At 40.9% G+C, this 26,594-nt stretch overlaps 1 protein-coding gene across 1 annotated transcript in view; it reads right to left on the reverse strand.

Annotated features, from left to right (window-relative positions):
• Positions 1–26,594, reverse strand: part of rgs12b (regulator of G protein signaling 12b) — a 183,482-nt gene that overhangs the window by 97,025 nt on the left and 59,863 nt on the right. Inside the window, exon 4 of the mRNA XM_063049526.1 lies at positions 160–181. Coding sequence (XP_062905596.1) covers positions 160–181 — 22 coding nt within the window. The remainder of the gene's footprint in view (positions 1–159; positions 182–26,594) is intronic.

Genomic DNA, 26,594 nt, shown 5'->3' on the forward strand with positions numbered 1-26,594 from the left:
TATATTCTGCGTGTATACTCAACAGATAATCTCTGCTCACAGTTCCCAAAATTGATTTGACTAGACATTTAAAGATTAAAAACAATCAGAAAATAAATTAAAATACGCAGTCAACATCATACCATGTACGTTGTTACTTATCTGGCAAAGGACACTAACCTCCATCGGAGACTGCTGCTGTCTGCAAGAAAGGAGAGAGGCATGGATGAGCAGACTTCATTGTAATGACACTAAAATATATTTTGTTTAGAAACTAAATGTTGATGATTAAACAGCTTCCGAAACAAGCACACTGAAGTGGAAAGGGAAGACAGGCCCAAACTGAATGAGTCAAAATGCATTTTTTCCATCAGCTGTTACCATCTCCTTCATTAACTCATCCCAATGGCACTTTGTAACTAATTTATAAAAGGGTATGGGTGAGGCTGAATTTCTGACTGTAATACTTAAACGTTTTACACTTTGATCTTGAATAACTGCCAAACTAAAGGAAAATATTTCCGACCATTTGAAATCCTGTATCCAAACTAGTGTTGGAGTAGGCCTGCTGCTTATTAGTCCAACAACCTAATAAGAATGTTTTATTTTCCATCAGTGACTCCATGAGAATTTCAGAGTGACTCGCAGAAAGCTGTACCGCATTGTGAGGCAGCCTGAGGACATGAAGTACAAACTTAAATGCAAGTATTTTCACTAATATTTTAAAGATTAGGGAAACATTATTTTCATAAGGGGATGATGGTAAAAAGAACTGTGCACCTAACATTAGCTCAGACAACTGAAAGCCACAAGCTCAGTGAGACCAGAGGATGAATTTCCTTAGTGCTTCCCTTCCCTCCCGACTTGGCACATTAACAAGGTTTCCACGCAATTTCCAGAGGTTATGCAGCAGAGCAGTATAAACACCACTGAAATTAATTTCTCAAATCTGTTGTTTCAGTTTAAATGTTAACTATTTTCCTAATGCAATTTCTTAAAACATACATATTTCCTGTTTAAGATGGCACTGGTGAACGTCAGGGACTTCTGGCTGCTAGCCAATGAAACAAGGAAAACAACTAAATATGTTGTTAACAACAGGAATTCTGCAGATGCTGGAAATTCAAGCAACACACATCAAAGTTGCTGGTGAACGCAGCAGGCCAGGCAGCATCTCTAGGAAGAGATACAGTCGACGTTTCAGGACGAAGGGTCTCGGCCTGAAACATCGACTGTACCTCTTCCTAGAGATGCTGCCTGGCCTGCTAAATATGTTGTTAATCACCCTTTTTCTGGTAAATGAGCATCACAAACACTAGCTTGTAACTTTCCTTTGGACTTGAAGGAAATTCAATGTGGCAGAACTGACGTAAGATAAGGTTGCGGGCCCATTGATGACCCAAGGTTTGATCAATATAAGCGCCGGGCCAAATTGGAAAGGTTGGGTCCAGGCCAAATTGAGGCAGTGGGGTCCAGGCCCCAGAACTTACCAAAGCAACTGAACCCAATGTTTGGATGACAACTTAGGTGCCAGGCCAGATTGAAAAGGTCAGGATGTCGAGATTCAAGGCAAGGGTTGGGCCACTTCAGCTCGCTGTTCGGCTCTGCACTAAGCTAGGGATCTGCAGACAGACTCTCTTTGTGGACTTTAGTTCAAAATGCTATGTGTTTGCATGATTTGTTTTCTCTGAACATTGGGTGCTTGACAGTCTTTTTTAAAAAGGGTTCTTTTGCATTTCTTTGTTCATGGCTGCCTGTTAGGAGACAAATCTCAAGGTTGTATAATGTATACATACTTCAATAACAAATGTACTTTGGACTTTGAAGTACTCAGTAAATGATAAAGATTGCAGAGAAATTCTGCCACATTAAATGACTCACTTAGATTTGCAAAAAAACAAGTATTAACATTTTTCTATTTCTTACTGAGCAAATATAAACAAGAGATGGGCTAAAAGGGTCAGTGTGGACATAGACCAAATAATTGGTTTCTGTGTTGTACAAAACTGACTAGAACATTATTAAGTTGGGAGGATATGATGACAAAACAGAATTCGAATCATTGAGCAAGCTACTTAAAAGGCTCCATAGAAAACATTTGTTTGTTATATCTTTGATCATTCTTCTTTAAAAAGTGTTTACAAAGTATTATTGAAGCGGGTCACTAATGATCCTACTGCATGGCCGACCAGGCACAAGGATTTGAATGGCTTACTCCTGATACTTATATTCTATTTTAGGTTTTGGAATTCTGTATGATCAACCATGTATGTTTCAAAACATTAAATGAAACTCCTATCAATTAGTGTTGAGTAACTTGAAGCAGGATATCTGGGTCAAATTCTAGCTGATTTGAAATTGATTTTAAAAATGGAAAATTTTTTTTAAGTTGCTGGTGAAAATTTAAATGATTATATCTCTTTTAAAATATGGATAGCAATCATCTTGCAAAAGAATATGCAGTAACCTATGTTCAGTATAGCACTTAATGGGATGTCCAGTTAATTTATGTCATGGGACTTCACTGCTTTCTCTGGATCATTTGAAACTTGTAATTAATCAATTTTCTGTTTCTATACATGGTTCGGTGTCGCCTTTAAACATTACCATCTGTGTAAGTTTTCTACATCCTTGCTGAAAATGGGACTTTAGAACACGATGAAGTGCAAAATTTGTTTCAACCCTGCAATAAACACAGACTCTGCAAAATGGGTGAATAATAGATGTTACATCAAATGGAAACAAACAATGTGGGAAATTAGCAAACCCAATACAGTAATAAAATGAATTCATTCTCAGATCATTACTAAAACCCAGAGCAAATGGGAATTTACACAACTATGTCATTGCAGCATAGCGGTTAGTGCAGTGCTATTGCAGCTCGGGATGTCAGAGTTTGGAGTTCAATTCCAGTGCCATCTGTAAGGAGTTTGTATGTTCTCCTCATAATCACATGGGTTTCCTCCAGGTGATCCAATTTCTTCACGCAGTCCAACGACTTACTGGTTAGTAGGTTAATTGTCCTGTGATTAGGCTAGTGTTAAATAGATGGGTTGATGGACAGCACGGCTTGTTGAGCCAGAAGGGCCTGATCCGCGCAGGATCTCAAATTAAAGTAAAATTAATAATCAAATTTTGAAAGAAAAGCAGCTAAGTAGTCAAGAGGTAATAAATACTAGATTGGGGGTGAAAGGTGAGAGAACCACATGAGAGAAATACTCCTAAAATGGCAGATGTATATTAAATTTTTGCTTGTTTCGCCTGGCAAAGCACCAAAGATATAATCCGTTTACTCACCAAAACACAGTGTCAGCAGATTTTAAATTATTCAATAAAGGCTTTCTGTTATGTCTTTGCTTTTAAAACATAATCTTTCCATTTATTAGAAAATATAAATAAAAATTTAGTACATGGATAGGAGGGGCATGGAGACCGATGGTCAGGTGTGGGTCAATGGGACTAAGCAGAATAATAGCTTGGCACAGACTAGATGGATTGAAGGGCCTGTGTCTGTGCTGTAGTGCTCTATGACTCTAAAAGGTGGTGAATGAACAAACACAAGGAATGTTCAGCAGATTTGGAAGTATAAAGTTAGATTTTGAGGATCCGCAAGACACTACAGTTGATTTATGGTAAGTGAGAAATTAGCCAGAGCAGCAGTTTAGCACAATAATTAGTTTCAGCAGACAAGGGTTAGAAAAAGAAAAACTGTGCTCGTAACTGTTATGAATTAATCTCCAATGAAAACATGTGTGTTTCATAGAATGTGTCTCAGCTATGTTGGCCCAAACCAACCCAATAATCTAGAAAACCACCTACAATCTTCACACATGAATCACAGGCCAAGAGGATGACGTGTCATGTAGAACAAGCACCAACAAGAAAATTACTCCTTCCAGAAAATGAGGAATGAAATTGGGAAGAAATTTGCTTTAGACTTCAAAACAGAACCAATTATAAATAGTTCACCTCTGCCATGATTTTTTTTATCTGAGCAGCTTTTTTGACAGTTCACCATTACATTAAGATTCTTCATCTCCAAGATATTAGCCTCGAAAGATGATAACATAATGAAGTGTGCACTGCAGAGATAGCTTGGCATTATAGCTTCCTTTACAGTTAAGGAGAAAGCTATAAGTCTAGGGCAGCATGGACCTCAGTTTAAAAGTAGTATGTAAATAAATAAAGATCACTTGATACAAGTATTGAAAGAAACTATTCTTCATTATGCAGCTTGTGCTTAGTTAAAAACATAAAAACCAACACTAGCAACACCTCATATTCAGTCGGGGTAGCCTTCAACCTGATGGCACGAAAGTTAATATCACTAACTTCTGGTTATTTTCCTCTTCTTTCTTTTTTCATTCCCCATTCTGGCTCCCCCCCCCCCACCTCTTCTCTTCTCCTCAACTGCCCATCACCTCCATCTGGTACTCCACACTTCCCTTTCTCCAATGATCCACTAACCTCTCCCATCAGATTCCTTCTTCAGCCCTTTACCTTTTCAACCTATCACCTCCCAGCTTCATACTTCATCCTCCCTCCCCCAACTTCCTACCTTCCCCATCACTTGGTCTCACCTATCACCTAACAACTTATATTCCTCCCCATTCCTCCACCTTCTTATTCTGGATTCCTCCCCCTCCCTTTCTAGTCCTGATGAAGGGTCTCAGCCCAAAGCATTGATGTTTATTCCTCTCCCTAGATACTGCCTCACCTGCTGAATTCCTCCAGCATTTTGTGTGTGTTGCTCTCAATTCCATCATCTAGGGAATTTCTTCTGTTTAAAAATACTATCTATGTTTCATTTCCGTGTCAACAGTATTACAATAATGATTGGACACACAATGAATTTCATTGGCATTGAAACATCATAGTATCACAGCACAGGTGGCAACTCATGCTAGCTCCAAAACAACAATCCTATTAGTCCCACTACCCCTAGAATTTCCATGTAACCTATTCTTTTTTATTTGTCCATAAACACCACCTCCCCATGACCACCAATTCTCCTGCTACTCACCTACATTAAGGGGCTACATACAGTGGGTAAGTGACACCTGAGCTGTTCCTGAATGAGCAATCAAGAAGAATCTCACACTGTCAACTCCACAAAGAGTTGACCCCAAAGTCAGGATCGAACTAGGGTCCCTGATGACATGAGCAACAGTACTCTTCCTGCACCATTGTTTCTCCTAAATCCAGAGATCATAAATAGCATTCTAAAAATGCATATTTCTTTAACAGACACACTCTAACTGCCTGTCTTTCCAACTGTCTTAACTTCTAATTCAAACATTATTATTTTAGTGAACCTACTCTACGTACTCATTCAGGCTTCAGCTTACTTCCCAAAATGTACTCCAACACTATGCTTTGGCACTCCGTTCTGAGAAAGATTGGCTTTATTTGTCACATGTACATTGAAACAAACAGTGAAATGTGTCACTTGTGTCAACGACCAACACAGTCTGAGGATGCGCTGGGGCAAGGCCAGAAGTGTCACCATGTTTCTGGCACCAACACAGCATGTACACAATTCACTAATCCTAACCGTATGTCTTTAGAATGTGGGAGGAAACCAAAGCACCATATGGTGATGGGGAAAACAAACAAACCTCTTACAGATAGTGGCAAGAATTGAACCACAATCTGTGATCACTGACACAGTAAAGCACTGCGCTAACTGCTACGTTACCGTGTGTTTCTTCCTTTAGCTCGTGGAATCTAGGTAAGGGCCAAACTTCAATTTTCAACATGTTTTAGGGCAACATGTTTCTGCATGTGTTTCAGGTATAACACCTTTCAGAGTTGTTTTTCATGCACTAGACTAATTTTTATTCCCAAAGAGGTCAAAATGCTTCAAAACCTCAATCTGAAATACTACAGGTAGCATTATATAGCCCTTAATTTGAAATGATTAGTCAAGTAGAAGTATTGGTCTTACAAGACCAACACTTTAGTTCTGAATGTGCAATTGTAACTCAAAATCCAATACAATCATAGATTACTCCAAATTGAGTACAGAGAGGATAGATTAAATTTTAAGAAATAAAGGTGCTAGCTCCAGTGTATTCAATAAACAATGTGTATCTGCAATAATCTTCCACATCAGCCTTAGTGCTGTGGAATGGTAATAAACAGTAGGCAGATATTTCCTATAAAAGGGAGATGTAAATTACATGTCGCCCCAGGTAAGTCCTCAGTACGGTTCCCTTTGCCAATCATAGCAGCTGTAGTAAAAAAAAAGTTTGTACTTGCCATGTCTCAACAAGAAACATGGTCAAGAAAAAAAAATACTTAAGTAGGGAATGTGCTTATAGCCAAATAATCAATAGTGCAAGGCTCCACACAAACCTTATTTATCAGCTAAAGTGAAAATATAGCAATAGAAATTAATCCCGCTGTTAGCAAACCAGACTCAACTCAGACACTAATGTCTAGACGGCTACATCTTGTTTCAGAACAGGAAGTTGCAATTAGTAACATTTATTAACAAAATTCGCAGGTAGTTGAATATGAAGAAAAATTAAACTTTCTGCCCACTTTTTTTTCCCTCCCCTGTAATTTACAGATAGTGAATACAAAATTAACCATTCCAGTAGCTTTGGCATAGTATGAGGCTACTGTAACAAAATTTACTGCAAACAGCCGCAGCTGAAAAACAAAAACTTTAATTATAAGAATATACAGAAATGTTTATGCTGTTGATCTACAAAAACTTAATATTCGTACTAATAGAGGTGAAGTTTTTGTTCCTTAGATGATCATAAAAGAATAGCATTGCTACCCCCTGTTGTCTGGTTAAAATACTACAGATCTTCAAGAATAGTCGAAGCAAGTTTGATAAAAACACATAAATGAAATATTTCTCTTTAACAAAACAGACCATGTTTACATCAGGCAGGCAGTTTGCCTTCTAACAGCCTAAAATAAATCTTGCTGTGTTTCACCTTATGGCAATACTTGTAAAGCTGATCAAGTTTAATCATAAACAAACACTTCCTACTTGTTTCAGAAACAACGTTAATTTTAAAACTGAAAATCTAATTCTTTGGTCATTTTCTTTCTCGTTATTAACAATTAAGGTGCTGACAAGTATGTAAACATTCATTATTTTTGTTTACATTACAACTTAAGCTTTCAACTTCAACCAATAAGCAGATTACTTTAGAAGACAAAATATTTACAACAGACGATATATTTTATGCCCAGCCCAATTCGAGCGAAGTATTACAGCTTTTCTTACCTGACTGTCGGTGAAATTATGCTCCATATACTGCTAAGTTTTCAGAAAATGCCGTTAGCATAGATTCCAGGACACAGACTTTAGAAAAATACTACTTAATACTAATGTACGATCTAGCTAAAGTATTAAGTGGGAGAATATATCTGGTCGCATCATCTTTCCACTGATTCCACCTTCCTGTGTTTGTTCTCGCTCTCTCCAAACTAAGTGCTATTTCTCCATCTGCCCACTGCCTCAGCATGTTAAATGCCTTCAGGCTGTTCAACAAAGTTGCATAAGCATACACGTTAAAAGGAAACCTTTTAACAAGAGAAAAATATCCTGTCACTCTGGAATTTTGACTGCAACAAAATCCTGGGGAAATAAAATTAAATGCGCTGTTTTTACAATATCCCATTAGAATTAATTTGGTGGATTATCAGTAAACTAAAGTGCTCTAGAATTAAATTGAAACAAATTACAAAATTAAACACTTATTAATTGTGTGGCATTCAGACAAATAATGCTGTATTTAGAAGTCCATAGGTGAGAAGCCATGTTAAACATGCATAAACACCCTTTGTAACAGAAGTCACAATTCATGAAGCAATATTTAATGAAATGCCTAATAATGCAGATGTGAAAATCTGTTAAATGGTGCATTTCATTGTCTAAAACTTAATTTCTCTAAAGTGTAATAAGCTAATGTTTCAGTAATTTCACTAAGTACTTAAAAAGCAAAGAGAACCAGAAGTATCAAGAATAAATAAAAGAGAATGTGATTAAAAATCAAATAGATTCAATAGCTTGAATGTTATTAACGAGTGAATAGAAGAAGCATAATGAAATTAAAATGATAGGAGCTAAAATCAATAGCCCCTTAAAATTGAAAATGAAATACAATTATTTGCACCTGTTTAGTATAATGCAGGCAATATGCCAAACTCAGTCTGTCTCCTAATTACAATCATTATAGTTTTCAGCCAATGTTAATAACATTCTTCTTTAGCTTGATATTTCAGGAGGAGTAATTTCATGAGTGGGCAACTCCAATTAAAGATAGCCTCTGCGCTCTGTGCCTGTAGCAGGTGCTGGCAGGCATCTACAGCTGAAGCCAACCAGAAAAATTTAAGAATGCATAAAATGTTAGAGAATCAGACTCTGGTTTAGAAAAGCAACACTTGGTGGAGAGCACAAGAAAAAAAAAATGCATCCTCTATAAGACATACAAAATGCTGGAGGAACTCAGCAGGTCAGGTTGCATCTCTGGAAAGAAAGGGGGTGATAAAGCCAAAACAAGAAGGTGAGGGAGGGAAAGGTGAGAGGTGAAGCCAGATGAGGGGAAGGTAGATGGGTGGGTGAGGAAGGATGAAGTGAGAAACTGTGAGGGGATTGGCAGAAAGGGTAAAGGGCTGAAGAAGGAATCTGATAGGAGAGGCAAGAAAAAGAAACCAGATGGGCACCAGAGGGAGGTGATCTGACAGGCAGCCTTTAGAAAAAGGCCATGGTGAATGCGCAAGACTGCCAGAAAGCCCATATTCAATGTCATGTAACAAAGAAATATCTAGCATCCATTTAGACAGAGATTTGCAGCCCATCCTTTCTAGCGTGAAATCAGCAAGTAGCTCCAGTTACATACTTATGAATCAGAATCAAGTTTATTATGTGAAAGTTGTTGTTTTATGGCAGGAATACAGTACAAAGATGAAAAAATTACTTTAAAGGAAGGATATAGTATCTTTAGAGGGGGTGCAGGGGAAATTTACCAGGATTTTGACTGGACTAAAGAGCATCTCTTATGAGGAATAGTTGAGAGAGCTAGGGCATTTCTCTTTGGAGTGAAGGAGGATGAAAAGTGACGATATAGGATCACAAGATGATAAGAGGCGGAGATGGAGTGGATCAGTAGAGACTTTTGCCAAGGGTTGAAACAGATGAAACAAGGGGCATAATTGAAGAAAAGTATTGAGGAGATGTCAGAGGTAGGGTCTTTTTTTTAAACACAGAGAGCAGTGAGTGCATAGAAAGCACGGACAGGGGTGGTGACAGAGGCAGATACATTAGGAACATTTATGAAGCTCTTACATAGGCACATGGATGACAGGAAAATGGAGAGAAGAGTTAGGTTCATCTTGGAGTAACTTAAAAGGTCAGCACAACATTGTGGGCCAAAGGACCTTTACAGTGATGCAAAATTTAATGTTCAATGTTCAAGATTGCAAAATAAATAAATAAAGCAAAAAAAGGATTTACAAAGTAGTGTTGATGGGTCATTCAAAAATCTGATGGTGGAGGGGAAGAAGCTGTTCCTAAGTCATTGAGTGTGTGTCTACAGGCTCCTGTACTTCCTTCCTGATTACAGTAATGAGAAAAGGGCATGTCCTGGGTGGGGACGGCCCTTAGTAATGGCTACTGCCCTTTTGAACACAAGCATTTCAAGACTGACATTATAGACTTCATTCCAATACAAATCACATTTACCCAATATCTTAGTTCTGCAGTGAAAACTCAGTGTTGTCAAAGCTCAGACTGCTATCAGGAAGGTCATGCATTACAGAACAGAAGACCCTGCAAAGTATAACTGAATGGTGCTCTCCATTACTAAAGTGTCACCCTGGGAGGAGGCCATGAATGTAGTGTCCTCGCATGGAAAGATAGACTTTATCCTTACGAGCCTTATCTGCCCTTGACAAAGCCATGCTGACTATTCCTAATCATATTATACCTCTCCAAATGTTCATAAATCCTGCCTCTCAGGATCTTCTCCATCAACTTACCAACCACTGAGGTAAGACTCACTGGTCTAAAATTTCCTGGGCTATCTCTACTCCCTTTTTTGAATAAAGGAACAACATACGCAACCCTCCAATCCTCCAGAACCTCTCCCATCCCCATTGATGATGCAAAGATCATCACCAGAGGCTCAGCAATCTCCTCCCTCGCCTCCCACAGTATCCTGGGGTACCTCTCATCCAGTCCCAGCGACTTATCCAACTTGATGCTTTCCAAAAGCTCCAGCACATCCTCTTTCTTAATATCTACATGCTCAAGCTTTTCAGTCTGCTGCAAGTCATCATTATAATCACCAAATTCCTTTTCCAAAGTGAATACTGAAGTAAAGTATTCATTAAGTACCTCTGCTATTTCCTCCAGTTCCATACACACTTTCCCACTATCACACTTAATAGGTCCTATTCTTTCACATCTTATCCTCTTGCTCTTCACATACTTGTAGAATGCCTTGGGGTTTTCTGTAATTCTGCCCGCCAAGGCCTTCTCATGGCCTACTGGCTCTCCTAATTTCCTTCTTAAGCTCCTTCCTGTTAGCCTTATAATCTTCTAGATCTCTAATATTACCTAGCTCTCTGAACTTTTTGTAAGCTTTTCTTTTCTTCTTGACTAGATTTATTACAGCCTTTGTACACCACGGTTCCTGTACCCTACCATAACTTCCCTGTCTCATTGGAATGTACCTGTGCAGAACTCCACTCAAATATCCCCTGAACATTTGCCACATTTTTCCATACTTTTCCCTAAGAACATCTGTTTCCAATTTAAGCTTCCAATTTCCTACCTGATCGCCTCATAATTCCCCTTACTCCAATTAAATGCTTTTCTAACTTGTCTGTTCCTATCTCTCTCCAATGGTATTGTAAAGGAGATAGAATTATGATCATTATCTCCAAAATGCTCTCCCACTGAGAGATTTGACACCTGACCAGGTCCATTTCCCAATATAAAATCAAGTACAGTCTCTCCTCTTGTAGCCTTATCTACTTATTGTGTCAAGAAACCTTCCTGAACACACCTAACAAACTCCACCCATCTAAACCCCTTGCTCTAGGGAGATGCCAATCGATATTTGGGAAATTAAAATCTCCCATCACGATAACTCTGTTACTATTATACCTTTCCAGGATCTGTTTCCCTATCTGATCCTCGATATCCCTGTTACTACTGGGCGGCTTATAAAAAAACACCCAGTAAAGTTAATGACCCCTTCCTGTTCCTAACCTCCACCCATAGAGACTCCATTGACAATCCCTCCATGGCGTCCACCTTCTCTGCAGCCGTGACACTATCTCTGATCAACAGTGCCACGCCCCTACCTCTTTTGCCCCTCTTCCTGTCGTTTCTGAAACATCTAAAACCCGGCACTTCAAGTAACCATTCCTGTCCCTGAGCCATCCAAGACTCTGTAATGGCCACCATATCATATCTCCAAGTACTGATCCACGCTCTAGCCTTATCTGCTTTGTTCACAACATTCCTTGTGTTAAAATAGACATATCTCAAACCTTCGGTCTGAGTGCGTCCCTTCTCTATCACCTGCCTATCTTCCCTCTCACACTGTCTACAAGCTTTCTCTATTTGTGAGCCAACCTCCTCTTCCCCAGTCTCTTCAGTTTGGTTCCCATCCCCCAACAATTCTTACAATGCCTTACGAGCCTGACTGAATTTTTTGAGGATGTGACTAAACATATTGATGAAGGAAGAGCAGTAGATGTAGTGTATATGGATTTCAGCAAGGCATTTGATAAGGTACCCCATGCAAGGCTTATTGAGAAAGTAAGGAGGCATGGGATCCAAGGGAACATTGCTTTGTGGATCCAGAACTGTCTTGCCCACAGAAGGCAAAGAAGAGTGGTTGTATACGGGTCACATTCTGCATGGAGGTCGGTCACCAGTGGGGTGCCTCAGGGATCTGTTCTGCGACCCTTACTCTTCATGATTTTTATAAATTACCTGGATGAGGAAGTAGAGGGATGGGTTAGTAAGTTTGCTGATGACACTGTTACATACCCCGTAACTGGGTTGCCAAACCAGCAGAAATGGACCACTTAGTTGGAGTCTGGTTTAACAGAAGCTAATAAAGTTTTATTAAAGAAATAAGTAACACAGTACTCTAATCGTAAGGATATAAATGCAACAGGTTAGCAATGATAAAACACACATGTACACAGAACTAGGGTAATAGGAATCAACCAAGCTCTATCGCAGCCTAGGGGTAAAATGATCAGTCTCAAGTGATGCAGAGTTCAGTTCAGCTTAGGTCAGTTCGCAGTAATCGCTGTTGTGCCGTTGGAGAGAGAGAGAGAGAATGCAAATTTTGATTCAAACAGACCTTTGATGTTCTTCGCAGTTAGCTTTCGGGCGAACCCTTTTATGTCTTCTGTGGTCACCTACTGTGACCCCTCCGTTCTGGATACGACCGTTCTTCCGCAGTGAACCCGGCACCCAGGCAAGGGCGGACACACATACCAGGTTCTCGCCGATCGTCCCTTTTCACCCTGTCAGTCTATGGTCGGTTCCCTCGAACCAGACCTCCAACTACCACCAACTTGTGGGGGCACACCGCTCTTCCAGGGTCTCGTTATCTTGTGATCTCGTGGTGTGTGTCGTGCCTTAGCGAACCTGTTCTTTTTATCCCCCTGCTGGGGTATCACCTGTCCATCAAACTTCAAACAGTTCAGGTTCACAGCAATCGGTCTGTCAATATCTGAAATGTGTTTCTTTCTCGTTAATCTCTCTCTTCTCTCTTATTAGCATTTTGAATGTTTCTCCATTGTCTCCCTTATCTCTCTCATCAGCATCAATCTTCTGATAACTTGGTTTTTCGTCACAACACAAAGGTTGGAGATATTGTGGATAGTGTGGAGGGCTGTCAGAGGTTACAGCAGGACATTGATGGGATGCAAAACCGGGCTGAGAAGTGGCAAATGGAGCTCAACCCAGATAAGTGTGAAGTGGTTCATCTTGGTATGTCAAATATGATGGCAGAATATAGTAGTAATGATAAGACTCTTGGCAGTGTGGAGGATCAGAGGGATCTTGGGGTCCGAGTCCATAGGACGCTCAAAGCAGCTGCACAAGTTGACTCTGTGGTTAAGTCGGCGTACTGTGTATTGGCCTTCAACAATCGTGGAATTGAATTTAAGAGCCGGGAGGTAATGTTGCAGCTATATAGGACCCTGGTCAGACCCCACTTGGAGTACTGTACTGGTCACCTCACTACAAGAAGGATGTGAAAGCCATAGAAAGGGTGCTGCAGAGGAGATGTACAAGGATGTTGCCTGGATTGGGGAGCATGCCTTATCAGAATAGGTTGAGTGAACTCGGCCTTTTCTCCTTGGAGTGACGGAGGATGAGAGGTGACCAGATAGAGGTGTATAAGATGATGACAGGCATTGATCGTGTGGATAGTCAGAGGCTTTTTCCCAGGCTGAAATGGTTGCCACAAGAGGACACAGGTTTAAGGTGCTGGGGAGTAGATATAGAGGAGATGTCAGGGGAAAATTTTTTACTCAGAGAGTGATAAGTGTATGGAATGGGTTGCCAACAACGGTGGTAGGGGCGGATATGATAGGGTCTTTTAAGAGACTTTTGGATAGGTACATGGAGCTTAGAAAAATAGAGGGCTATAGGTAAGCCTAGTTATTTCTAAGGTAGGGACATGTTCGGCACAACTTTGTGGGCCGAAGGGCCTGTATTGTGCTGTAGGTTTTCTATGTTTCTATCCTCACAACATTTTCACTCCACCAGTGCCCATTACAATTGCCTGACAGCAGCCAGTCCAGACTGCTGGAGCCAATGCCAGGATTACCCAGAGCACAACAGAATTCTCAGGTCCAGAGATCCTCATTCTCAAAAGCCATCTGTTTTCAATGAAAGTCAGCCTTCCAGCAGACATGCTATGTTGGAGCCAGTAGCGTGGCCACACTTATGGGTTGCCCCCAGCACAACCCTCAGACTGTGTTGGTCATTAATATAAAATGATTCATTTCAATGCATGTTTTGATGCTTCAATGTACACGTAAGAAATAAAGAAAATATTTAACAAATTTCCTTAAAGCCAGGCTGTAGCAACTGAAAGAACACTGCAAAGAAGTGCCAAGTGAGGGAAAGATAAATAATGACAGGCATGAACAAGGCTGTTTATCATGTGCAAAAAGGCACATGATCCTGATTTTGAAATACATTCGTAAAACATAGAATACTACAGCACAATACAGTCCCTTTGGCCCATAATGTTGTGCTGACCCTTTTACCTACTCTAAGGTTAATTTAACTCTACCCTCCCACATAACCCTCCATTTTACTTTCATCGATGTGCTTATCTAATGTGATTGTAGGAGACTTTAATTTTCCACACATAGACTGGGAAGCCCATTGTGTAAAAGGGCTGGATGGTATGGAGTTTGTAAAATGTATGCAGAATAGTTTTTTGAAGCAATACATAGAGGTACCAACTAGAGAAGGAGCAGTGTTAGATCTCCTGTTAGGGAATGACACAGGGCAGGTGATGGAGGTATTTGTTGGGGAGCACTTCGGGTCCAGTGATCACAATACAATTAGTTTGTGTAATTATGGAGAAGGATAGGACTGGACCTAGGATTGAGATTTTTGATTGGAGAAAGGCTAACTTTGAGGAGATGCAAAAGGATTTAGAAGGAGTGGATTGGGAAAATTTGTTTTATGGGAAGGATGTAACAGAGAAATGCAGGTCACTTAAAGGTGAAATTTTGAGGGTTCAGAATCTTTATGTTCCTGTTAGGTTGAAAGGAAAGGTTAAAAAAGTGAGAGAGCCATGGTTTTCAAGAGATATTAGAAACTTGGTTCAGAAAAAGAGAGAGATCTTCAATAAATATAGGCAGCTTGGAGTTAATGAGGTACTCGAGGAATTTAAAGAATGTTAAAAAAAAATCTTAAGAAAGAAATTAGAAAAGCTAAAAGAAGATACAAGGCTGCTTTGGCGAGTAAGGTGAAAATAAATCCAAAGGGTTTCTACAGTTATGTTAGTGGCAAAAGGATAGTGAGGGATAAAATTGGTCCCTTGGAGAATCAGAATGGATGGCTATGTGCGGAGCCAAAAGAGATGGGGGAGATTTTGAACAATTTCTTTTCTTCGGTATTCACTAAGGAGAAGGATAGTGAATTGTGTAAGGTAAGAGAAACAAGTAGGGTAGTTATGGAAAGTATGACAATTAAAGAAGAGGAAGTACTGACACTTCTAAGGAATATAAAAGTGGATAAGTCTCCGGGTCCGGACAAGATATTCCCTAGGACTTTGAGGGAAGTTAGTGTAGAAATAACAGGGGCTCTGACAGAAATATTTCAAATGTCATTAAAAATGGGAATGGTGCCAGAGGATTGGCGTATTGCTCATGTGGTTCCACTGTTTAAAAAGGGTTCTAAGAGTAAACCTGGCAATTATCGGCCTGGAAGTTTGACGTCAGTGGTGGGTAAATTGATGGAAAGTATTCTTAGAGATGGTATATATAATTTTCTGGATAGACAGGGTCTGATTAGGAACAGTCAACATGGATTTGTGCGTGGAAGGTCATGTTTGACAAATCTTATTGAATTTTTTGATGAGGTTATTAAGAAAGTTGACGAGGGTAAAGCGGTGGATGTTGTCTATATGGACTTCAGTAAGGCCTTTGACAAGGTTCCACACGGAAGGTTAGTTGGGAAGGTTCAATCATTAGGCATTAATATGGAAGTAGTAAAATGGATTCAGCAGTGGCTAGATGGGAGACGCCATAGAGTAGTGGTGGATAACTGTGTGTCAGATTGGAGGATGGTGTGTAGCAGTTTACCTCAAGGATCTGTACTAGATCCAATGTGTTTGTAATATATATTTATGATCTAGATGATGGGGTGGTAAATTGGATTAGTAAGTATGCAGATGATACTAAGATAGGTGGTGTTGTGGATGATGAGGTAGGTTTTCAAAACTTGCAGAGAGATTTAGGACAGTTAAAAGAGTGGGCTGAAAGATGGCAGATAGAGTTTAATGCTGAAAAATGTGAGGTGCTACATTTTGGTAGAGCTGATCAAAATAGGACATACATGGTAAATGGTAGGGCATTAAAGAATGCTTTAGAACAGAGGGATCTAGGAATAATGATGCATAGTTCCCTGAAGATGGAATCTCATGTTGATAGGGTGGTAAAGAAAGCTTTTGGTTTGCTGGTCTTTATTAATCAGAGCATTGAGTATAGGATTTGGGATGTAATGTTGAACTTGTATAAGGCATTGGTAAGGCCAAATCTGGAGTATTGTGTACAGTTCTGGTCACCGAATTATCGGAAAGATGTCAATAAAATTGAGAGAGTACAGAGGAGGTTTACTAAAATGTTGCCTGGGTTTCATCTCCTAAGTTACAGAGAAAAGTTGAACAAGTTAGGTCTTTATTCTTTGGAGTGTAGAAGGTTGAGGGGACACTTGATAGAGGTGTTTAAAATTATGAGGGGGATTGATAGAGTTGACGTGGTTAGACTTTTTCCATTGAGAGTGGGGAAGATTCAAACAGGAGGGCATGGGTTGAGAATTAGAAGACAAAAGTTTAGGAGTAACATGAGGGGGAACTTCTTTACTCAGAGAGTGGTAGCTGTGTGGAACAAGCTTCCAGCAGAAGTGGTTGAGGCAGGTTCGATGTTGTCGTTTAAAGTTAAATTGGATAGATATATGGACAGGAAAGGAATGGAGGGTTATGGGCTGAGTGCAGGTTGGTGGGAATAGGATAGGGGAAGAGTTCGGCATGGACTAGAAGGGCCAAGATGGCCTGTTTCCGTGCTGTAATTGTTATATGGTTATACGGTTTATAATGTATCTGCCTCTACTACCAGCCCTGGCAGCATGTCCTATGAACCTACCATTCTCTGTGTAAAGTACCTAACTCTGACATCCCCTTATACTTTCCTCCCAACATCTTAAAGTCATTCTTCCTCATATTAACTATTTCCTCCCTGGAAAAGTCTCTTGCTATCCACTCGATCTATGCCACTTATCATCTTATACACCTCTATCAAGTCACCTCTCGTCCTCCTTCGCTCCAAAGAGAAAAGCCTTAACTCGCTCAACCTATCCTCATAGTCATGCTTTCTAATCCAACATTATTCTAGTAAATCTCTTCTAAAGCTTCCATATCCTTCCTATAATGAGGCGACCAGAACTGAACACAATACTACAAGTGTGGTCTAACCAGTTTGTTACAGCTGTAGTGAATCCTGGCTATGGAGGAGGTGCAGCGTAGGTTCACTAGGTTAATTCCTGGGATGTCTGGACTGCCTTACGCAGAGAGGTTAGAGAGACTGGGCTTGTACACGCTGGAATTAAGGAGATTGAGGGGGGATCTGATTGAGACATATAAGATTATTAAGGGATTGGACAAGATAGAGGCAGGAAATATGTTCCAGATGCTGGGAGAGTCCAGTACCAGAGGGCATGGTTTAAGAATAAGGGGTAGGTCATTTCGGACAGAGTTGAGGAGGAACTTCTTCTCCCAGAGAGTTGTGGAGGTGTGGAACACGCTGCCTCAGAAGGCAGTGGAGGCCAATTCTCTGGATGCTTTCAAGAAGGAGCTAGATAGGTATCTTATGGATAGGGGAATCAAGGGTTATGGGGACAAGGCAGGAACCGGGTATTGATAGTAGATGATCAGCCATGATCTCAGAATGGCGGTGCAGGCTCGAAGGGCCGAATGGTCTACTTCTGCACCTATTGTCTATTGTAACATTACCTTGCAGCTTATAAATCTCCTCTGCATTATTTGCATCTAAATGGCATCTCTCCTACAGCAGGATGACCAGAATTGAACACAATATTCTGTGGGCACGTGGCCAAGTGGTTAAGGCACTGGACTAGTGACCTGAAGGTCATGAGTTCGAGCCCCAGCCGAGGCAGCATGTTGTGTCCTTGAGCAAGGCACTTAATCGCACATCGCTCTGCGACAACACTGGTGCCAAGCTGTATGGGTCCTAATGCCCTTCTCTTGGACAACATTGGTGTCGTGAAGAGGGGAGACTTGCAGCATGGGCAACTGCTGGTTTTCCATACAACCTTGCCCAGGCCTGCACCCTGGAGAGTGAAGACTTTCCAGGCGCAGATCCATGGTCTCGCAAGACTAACGGATGCCTTTACCTTTTTTATTCCAAATGTGGCCTCAATAAAGTCTTATACAAATGCAACACAACATTCTAACTTCTATACTTAATGCCCTGACTGATGACGGCCAGTGTGCCAAAAGTCTACTTCACTACCCTGCCTACCTGTAACACAACTTTCAGGGAACCATGTACAGTCGGCCCTTAGTATCCGCGGATCGGGATCCGAAATAAAACCCGGAAGTTCTCTCTCCAGCACTCACTGTTTGAGCACAGATCCTGACATTAACATTATTGAGCCTCCTCCAAAGTGTCCTTATTCCCTAAAACAACTATTTACATAGCACTTCCATTGTATTAGGTATTATAAGTACTGTAATCTAGAGATGATTAAAAGTATTACTCGTTTGTGCATTGTTCGCCTCGCGTTTCGTTCGTTCGCTACTTGTGTTGTGAGCGAGAGGAAGGAGTTTAAGGCTAGTAAGGGATGGCTGGCTAGCTACGTAAAGCGCTACAGCCTCAAGAAGTTAAAGATCACAGGAGAATCAGCATCGGCTGATGCCGAGGCAGCATCATTGTTCTCAGAAGATCTTCGATGGTTGCGTCTGTACTGAACATGTACAGACATTTTTTTCTTGTCATTATTCCCTAAACGATACAGTACAACAACTATTTACTTAGCATTTATATTGTATTAGGTATTATAAGTAATCTAGAGATGATTTAAAGTATACAGGAGGATGTGCGTAGGTTATTTGCAAATACTACACCATTTTATATACGGGACTTGAGGATCAGCAGAATTTGGTATCCGCGGGGGGTCCCGGAACCAAACCCCCACAGATACGGAGGGCCCAGGGCCCTAACTATTCACTGTGGAGATCCAACCCTCATTTGTCTTTCCAAATGTAATACCTTGTACTATTCATGATATACCTCATTAGATATGTGTAATACTGTTATCACTGGGAATAGTGAACTTACTGCCCAAAGCATTGCACAAAGTGCAATATAGCAATGGAGAAAGGTAGCTCACCACTATCTTCTGAAGGAAAATAAGAGATGGGTATTAAATGCTTGACTTGCCACTGAAGTACGCCTCCTGAGAAATTAACTTTAAACCACTGATTAAAAAAGACAGCCAAAGAATGAAGGCATCATGTTTGCAGCCGGATAATATGAATTTACACTCAGTGACAACTTTATTAGATACCTCCTGCACCTAACAAAGCGGCTACTGAATGTATTTCTGTACGTTCATGGACTTCTACTACTGTAGCCCATCCACTTCAAAGTTTGACGTGTTGTGCGTTCAGAGACGCACTTCTGCACACCAATGTTGTAACGCGTGGTTGTTGAGTTATTGTCGCCTTCCCGTCAGCGTGAACTAGTCCGCCCATTCTCCTCTGACCCCTCTCATTAACAGAACATTTTTGCCACTGTCTGGATGTTTTCTGTTTTTTGCACCACTCTCTGAAAATTCCAGAGACTGTTGTGTGTGAAAATCTCAGTGATCAGCTGCCTGAGATACTCAAACCACCCTGTCAGGCACCAACAATCATGCAACAGTCAAAGTCCCTTAGATCACATTTCTTCCCCATGCTGATGTTTGGTCTGAACAACAACTGAACCTCTTGACCAAGTCTGCATGCTTTATGCATTGAGTTCCTGCTACATGATTGGCTGATTAGATATTTGCATTAACGAGCAGGTGTACAGTTGTATATAATGAAGTGGCCACTGAGTGTAGCTTCAAGTCTCACTACCTATAGTTAGATACCAGTTGGAAGCTGTTACCTCTTGCAAAGTGCAAGATTGATATGCAGAACCCACATATCAATGTGCATGCAGGAAACGACATCCTACACAATAGGCAGCTAGCAATCTTCATAACACCAAATTGTTTCTGCCTGCTGATCCCAGACAAGAAAGATTGAACCATACTCTCTTAAGTTTTACCATTCCTGGAGATAACGAACTGAAATAACAAGTTCACTTTCTCAACAAGTACTAATTCTTTGAAGATGTGACGGGGAGAGTTGACAGAGGAGATCGTGCAGAAGTAAATTAGAAATTATTTATTTATTTCCAAAAGACATTTGAGAAAGTCTATTAAAATGGATTGAAAATTAAATGTTATACTAAAAGCAGAGAGATAGAATAAATGGGTACTCCTTGAGGCTGGATGAGTGAAAATTGTGATACCCAAGTAATCAGTTCTTAGCTCTCAGCTGTTTATTATTCACATTGATAATCTGAGGAGAAGTGTCAGGTTTCCAAGTTTGTCAATGATAAGAAAATTTGTTGAAGACATTGTGATTCTACAAGATATAGATAGATTGAATGACTGGTGGAAACCTGGCAGATTGAATTTAATGTGTGAAGTCATGCACTTCAGTAACAGGAATCAACAGATACTTCATCAAACTAGAGGGAGACTGCAAAATACTTCCAGTATGCTCTCCTTTTGTTAGAGATCCAAAAACCTGTAGTCTTTTTATATATGGATTCCGATTATTTGGGACCAGTACATTTTGACCCAATTAAGTGGCTGCTCCAATTAGCCAAAGTTTCATTAAAATAGTTAAAAAGGTGTATTAAAAAAAACTATCTGCCTCATCATGCCTCTCACACACCATATAGCTTTGCAGAACCATATTCCAGGCTGTAGAATCTCACTGTAGGTCTCATCCACTTAGACCACCAAAGCTAACTTTGCATGCTACCACAGGCATATCCCTATCTCAACAAGGTATGAGACCCACCAGCTACCTTCACCTGGTTTAGCCTGCATGTTGAAGCGGTGTACCGGGTTGTGGGCGCTGTCACGTGCAAACAGTTACTTGGAGAGACAGGTGAGAGCTGAGTGTCCATGAAGACCATAAACCATCAGACATAGGAGCAGAAATAGGCCACTCGACCCATCATGTCTGCTCTGCCATTCCATCATGGCTGATCTTGGATCTCACTCAACTCCATACACCTGCCTATTCATCATATCCTTTGATGCCCTGACCAATCAGGAAACTATCAATTTCCACTTTAAATATACCCACAGACTTAGTCCTCACCGCAGTCTGTGGCAGACCATTCCACAAATTCACTACTTTCTGGCTAAAAAATCCTCCTTACCTCTGTTCTAAAAGGTCGCCCCTCAATTTTGAGGCTGTATCCTCCAGTTCTGGATATCTCCACCATAGAAAACATCTACTCCACATCCACCCTATCTAGTCCTATCAACATTCAGTAGGTTTCAACGAGATCCGCCCATATTCATCTAAATTCCAGCGAGCACAAGCCCAAAGCTGCCAAATGCTTCTCATATGTTAACCCCTCCATTCCCGAAATCATCCTTGTGAACCTCCTCTGGACTCTCTCCAATGACAACACATCCTTTCTGAGATACGGGTCCTTAAACTGTTGACAGTACTCCAAGTGCGGCCTGATTAGTGTCTTATAAAGTCTCAGCATTATCTCCTTCCTTTTATATTCTATTCTTCTTGAAATAAATGCCAACATTGCATTTGCCTTCTTTACCACACACTCAACCTGTAAATAAACCTTCTGGGAGTACTTTCGCCTTGAAATAAATGCCAACTTTGCATTTGCCTTGTTTACCACAGACTTATTCTGTGAATTAACCTTCTGGGAGTCTTGCATGAGGACTCCTAAGCCCCTCTGCACCTCTGATGTTTGAGCCTTCTCCCCACTTAGATAATAGTCCGCACTGTTGTTCCTTTTACCAATATACAGTATCATACATTTCCCAACACTGTATTCCATCTGCCATTTTTTTGCCCATTCTTCCAATTTGTCTAAATCCTGCTGCAATTGCATTGCTTCCTCAGCACTACCTACCTCTCCACCTATTTCCATATCATCCACAAACTTTTCCACACAGCCATTAATTTCATTATCCCAATCAATGACAAACAATGTGAAAAGTAGCGGTCCCAATACTGACCCCAGAGAAACACCACTAGCCAACCAGAAAAGGCCCTCTTTAATCCCACTCACTGCGTCCTCCTGTCAGCCGTTCCTCTATCCATGCCAGTATTTTTCCTGTGACACCATAAGCAGTGAGTAAGAGTTCTGAATTGACTTACTAGTTGTTTCTCGCCAACTACTGGTGACAAAGATCACTACTTTTTGAATATAAACACATGCAATGGACACTATTTAAAAGCTATTCGCTCTAAGCTCAGTGCAATGTTTAACAGCCACACATGCACACGCAACTGATGCTAGTTAGAAGCTGTTCAGCAACAGGCTCCTGCACAATTAAGAAGCACAGTGTCCCAAATAAACGATAGGAATCAGAATCACGTTTAACATCATTGGCATATGTCAATAATATGTCAAAAGAGAGTAAAAAAGAATTAAAAAGTGAGGTTGTGTTTATGGGTTCACTGTCCATTCAGAAATCTGATGGTGTAGGGGTAGAAGCTGCTCTTGAAATATTGAGTGTGCGTGTTCAAGCCATTGTACCTCCTCCTTGATGATAGCAATGAGAAAAGGACATGTCCTGGGTGAGAGGGGGTCTTTAATGGTGGATGCTGCCTTTTTGAGGCATTGCTTTTGAAGTTGTCCTCAATGCTGGGGAGGATAGTGCCTATGATGGAGCTGGCAGAGGTTACAACTCTCTGTAGCTTTTTCCAACCATCGGTGATGCAATCAGTTAGAATGTTCTCCACAATACATAGAAATCTGCAAGTGCCAGTGGTGACGCACCAACTCTCCTCAACTTCCTAATGAAATATAGCCATCGTTGTGTATAGCCACTTCTTTGTAATTGCATCAATATGTTGGGCCCAGGATACATCTTCAGAGATGTTGACACCCAGAAACTTGAAGCTGCTCACTCTTCCCACTGCTGATCCCTCAATGAGGACTGAATAAGGTGGCAGATAAATGCGTGGCTGAAGAATTGGAGCAGGGCGCAGGGATTCAGATTTCTAGATCATTGGGACCTCATCTGGGGCTGGTGGGAGCTGTACAAAAAGGATGGTTTACACTTGAATACAGGGGGACCAATATTCCTGCAGGCAGATTTACTAGGCTGCTGGGAGGGGGAACCAGTATGATAGAGCTGAGGATGAGCCAGCAGGTTTACAAGCAAATGACGGGTGCAACATGAATGTAAGGACTGAGTACAAATGTAAACAGAGCAAAGAGTTAAATTGTACTACAGAGACAAAATTCAAAAGGGCGAAGAATGTAGGACTGAAGGCGTTGTATTTAAATGTGCATAGTATTCAGAATAAGGTGGTCGAACTCATGGCACAATTAGAGATTGGTCAGTATGACGTTGGCATCATGGAGCAGTGGCTGAAAGAAGGCCACAGTTGGGAACTTAACATCAAAGGATATACTTTGAATTGAAAGGTATAGAAGGTGGTGTGGCTCTGTTGGTAAGAGATGGAATTACATCTTTAGAAAGAGGTGACATACAGTCAGAGAATGTTGAATCTTTGTGGGTGGAGTTAAGAAATTGCAGGGGTTTGAAAAAAACATAATGTGAATCATATATAGGCCACCAAATAGGAGTCAAGATTGGGATTGAGATTGCAAAGGAAGCTGGAAAAGGCATGTAATAAGGGTATTGTCACATTGTAATGGGGGATTTCAATACACAAGGGGATTGGGAAAATCAGGTTGGTGTCAGATCGCACGAGAGGGAACTTGTTGAATGTCTATGAGATCGCTTTTTAGAGCAGCTTGTGCTTGAGCCTACTTGGGGAAAGGCTATCTTAGATTGGGTGTTGTGTAATATCCCAGATCTTATTAGGGACCTTAACATAAAAGAACCTTGAGGAGGCAGTGATCATAATATGATTGAATAAATACTGCAACTTGAGAGGAAGAAGCATAACTCACATGTATCAGTATCACAATGGAATAAAGGGAATTACAGAAGTATGAGAAATGAGATTACCCAGGAGGAGACTGATGGGGATGACAGCACAGCAGAGATGGCTGAAGTTTCTGGGAATAGCTCACAAGGAGCAGGATAGCTATGTCCCACAGAGGAAGAAGTTCTCAAATGGCGGGGGGAGGCAACTGTTGCTGACAAAGGGAGTTAAGAACTGCATAAAAGCAAAGGAAAGGGCTTATAAGGTAACAAAAAATGAGTGGGAAGTTAGATGATTGGGAAGCTTTTAAAATCCAACAAATGCAACTAAAACAGCTATAAGAAGGGAAAAGATGAAATATGAAGGCAGACTAGCCAATAACGTAAAGCAGGATACCAAAAGTTTTTTTCAGTTATATACAGAGTAAAATGGAGGTGAGAGTTGATATTGGACCACTGGAAAATGATGCTGGTGAGGTAGTAATGGGGGACAAAGAAATGGCAGATGGATTTAATGGGTACTTTGCAACTGTCTTCACGGTGGAAGACACTAGCAGTGTGCCAGAGGTCCGTGAGTGTGAGGGAGCAGGAGTGAGTACCATTGCTATTACAAAGGAAAACGTGCTAGGCTAACTCAAAGATCTTAAGGTGGATGTCACCTGGATCAGATGGACTACATCCCAAGTCCTAAGAGAGGTTGCTGAAGAGGTAACAGATGCATTGTTCGTGATCTTTCTATAATCACTTGATTCTGGCAAATGTCACTCCGCTCTTTAAGAAGGGTGGAAGACAAAAGAAAGGAAATTATAGGCCTGTTAGCCTAACTTCAGTGGTTAGGAAAGTGTTGGAGTCTATTATTAGGGATGCGGTTTCGAGGAACTTGGAGACTAATGGTATAATAAATCAAAGTCAGCATGGTTTCTGTCAGATGAAATCTTGCCGGACAAATCTTTTATAGAGTTCTTTGAGGAACTAAAATGCAGGGTGAACAAAGGAGAGGCAGTGGATGTCATTACTTGGATTTTCAGAAGGCGTTTGATAAGGTGCCACGCATGAGGCTGCTTATCAAGGTAAAATCCTAAAATCAGGAAAGATACTGGCATGGATAGTGGAATGGTTGACAAGCAGAAGGCAGCAAGTGGGAATAAAAGGGGCCTTTTCTGGTTGGTTGCCATTGACTAGTGGTGTTCCTCAGGGATCAGTATTGGGACCGCTACTTTTCCCACTGTTTGTCAGTTATTGAGATAATGGAATTGATGGCTTTGTGGCAAGGTTTGCAAATGATACGAAGATAGGTGGAGGGTAGGTAGTGCTGAGGAAGCAATGCAATTGTAGCAGGACTTAGACAAATTGGAAGAATGGGCAAAAAGAATGGCAAATGGAATACAGAGTTGGGAAATGTATGATAATACATTTTGGTAAAAGGAACAATAGTGCGGACTATTATCTAAATGGGGAGAAGGTTCAAACACCAGAGGCGCAGAGGGACTTAGGAGTCCCAGATGGTTAATTCACAGGTTGAATCTGCAGTAAAGAAGGCAAATGCAATGTTGGCATTTATTTCAAGGGGAATAGAATATAAAAGCAAGGACATAATGCTTTATTTATGAGGCTTTATAAGACACTAGTCAGGCCACACTTGGAATAGTGTCAGTAGTTTTGTGCCCCATACCTCAGAAAGAATGTGTTGTCATTGGAGAGAGGCCAGAGGAGGTTCACGAGGATGATTCCGGAAATGAAGGAGTTAACATATGGGGAGCATTTGGCAGCTTTGGGTCTGTACTGACTGAATTTAGGAGTATGCGGGGCGATCTCATTGAAACCTACCAAATGTTGAAAGGACTAGAGAGGGTGGATGTGGAGAGAATGTTTCCTATGGTGGGGGTATCCAGAACTGGAGGGCACAGCTTCAAAATTGAGGGGCAACCCTTTACAACAGAGGTAAGGAGGAATTTTTTAGCCAGAGAATAGTAAATCTGTGGAATGCTCTGCCAGAGGCTGTGGTGGAGGCCAAGTCCATGGGTATATTTAAGGCAGAAGTTGATGATTTGCTGATCGGTCAGGCCATCAAAAGATATGGCAAGAAGGCAGCTGCATGTGGTTGAATGGGATCCAGGATCAGCCATGATGGAATGGCGGAGCAGACTCGATGATCTGAATGGCCTAATTCTGCTCCCATGTCTTATGGTCCTATGAACTGGTGTATGTTCCCTTTATTTCCCCTTCCTGAAGTCCACAATCAATTCCTTGGTCTTACTAACGCTGATTGGAGGATTGCTGTTGTGACATTACTCAACCAGCTGATCTATCTCACTCCTGTACACCTCCTTTCCACCATCTGGAATTCTGCAAACAACAGTTGTATCACCCAAAAGTTTGTAGATGGTGTTTGAACGGTGCCTAGCCACACAGCCATGGGTGTAGAGAGAGTAGAGCAGGGGCTAAGCACACACCCTTAAGGTACGCCAGTGTTGAACGTCAGCAAGGAGATATACTTCCAATCCACACAGCTGCGTTCCCCCAGTGAGGAAGTCAAGGATCTAGTTACACAGGGAGGTAGAGAGGCCCAAGTTTTGGAGCTTATTGATTAGAACTGAGGGTATGATTATGTTGAACACTGAGCTGTAATCAATGAAAAACAGCATAA

The sequence above is a fragment of the Mobula hypostoma genome, chromosome 5, assembly GCF_963921235.1.
Source record: "Mobula hypostoma chromosome 5, sMobHyp1.1, whole genome shotgun sequence".
Classification (NCBI taxonomy): Eukaryota; Metazoa; Chordata; class Chondrichthyes; order Myliobatiformes; family Myliobatidae; genus Mobula; species Mobula hypostoma.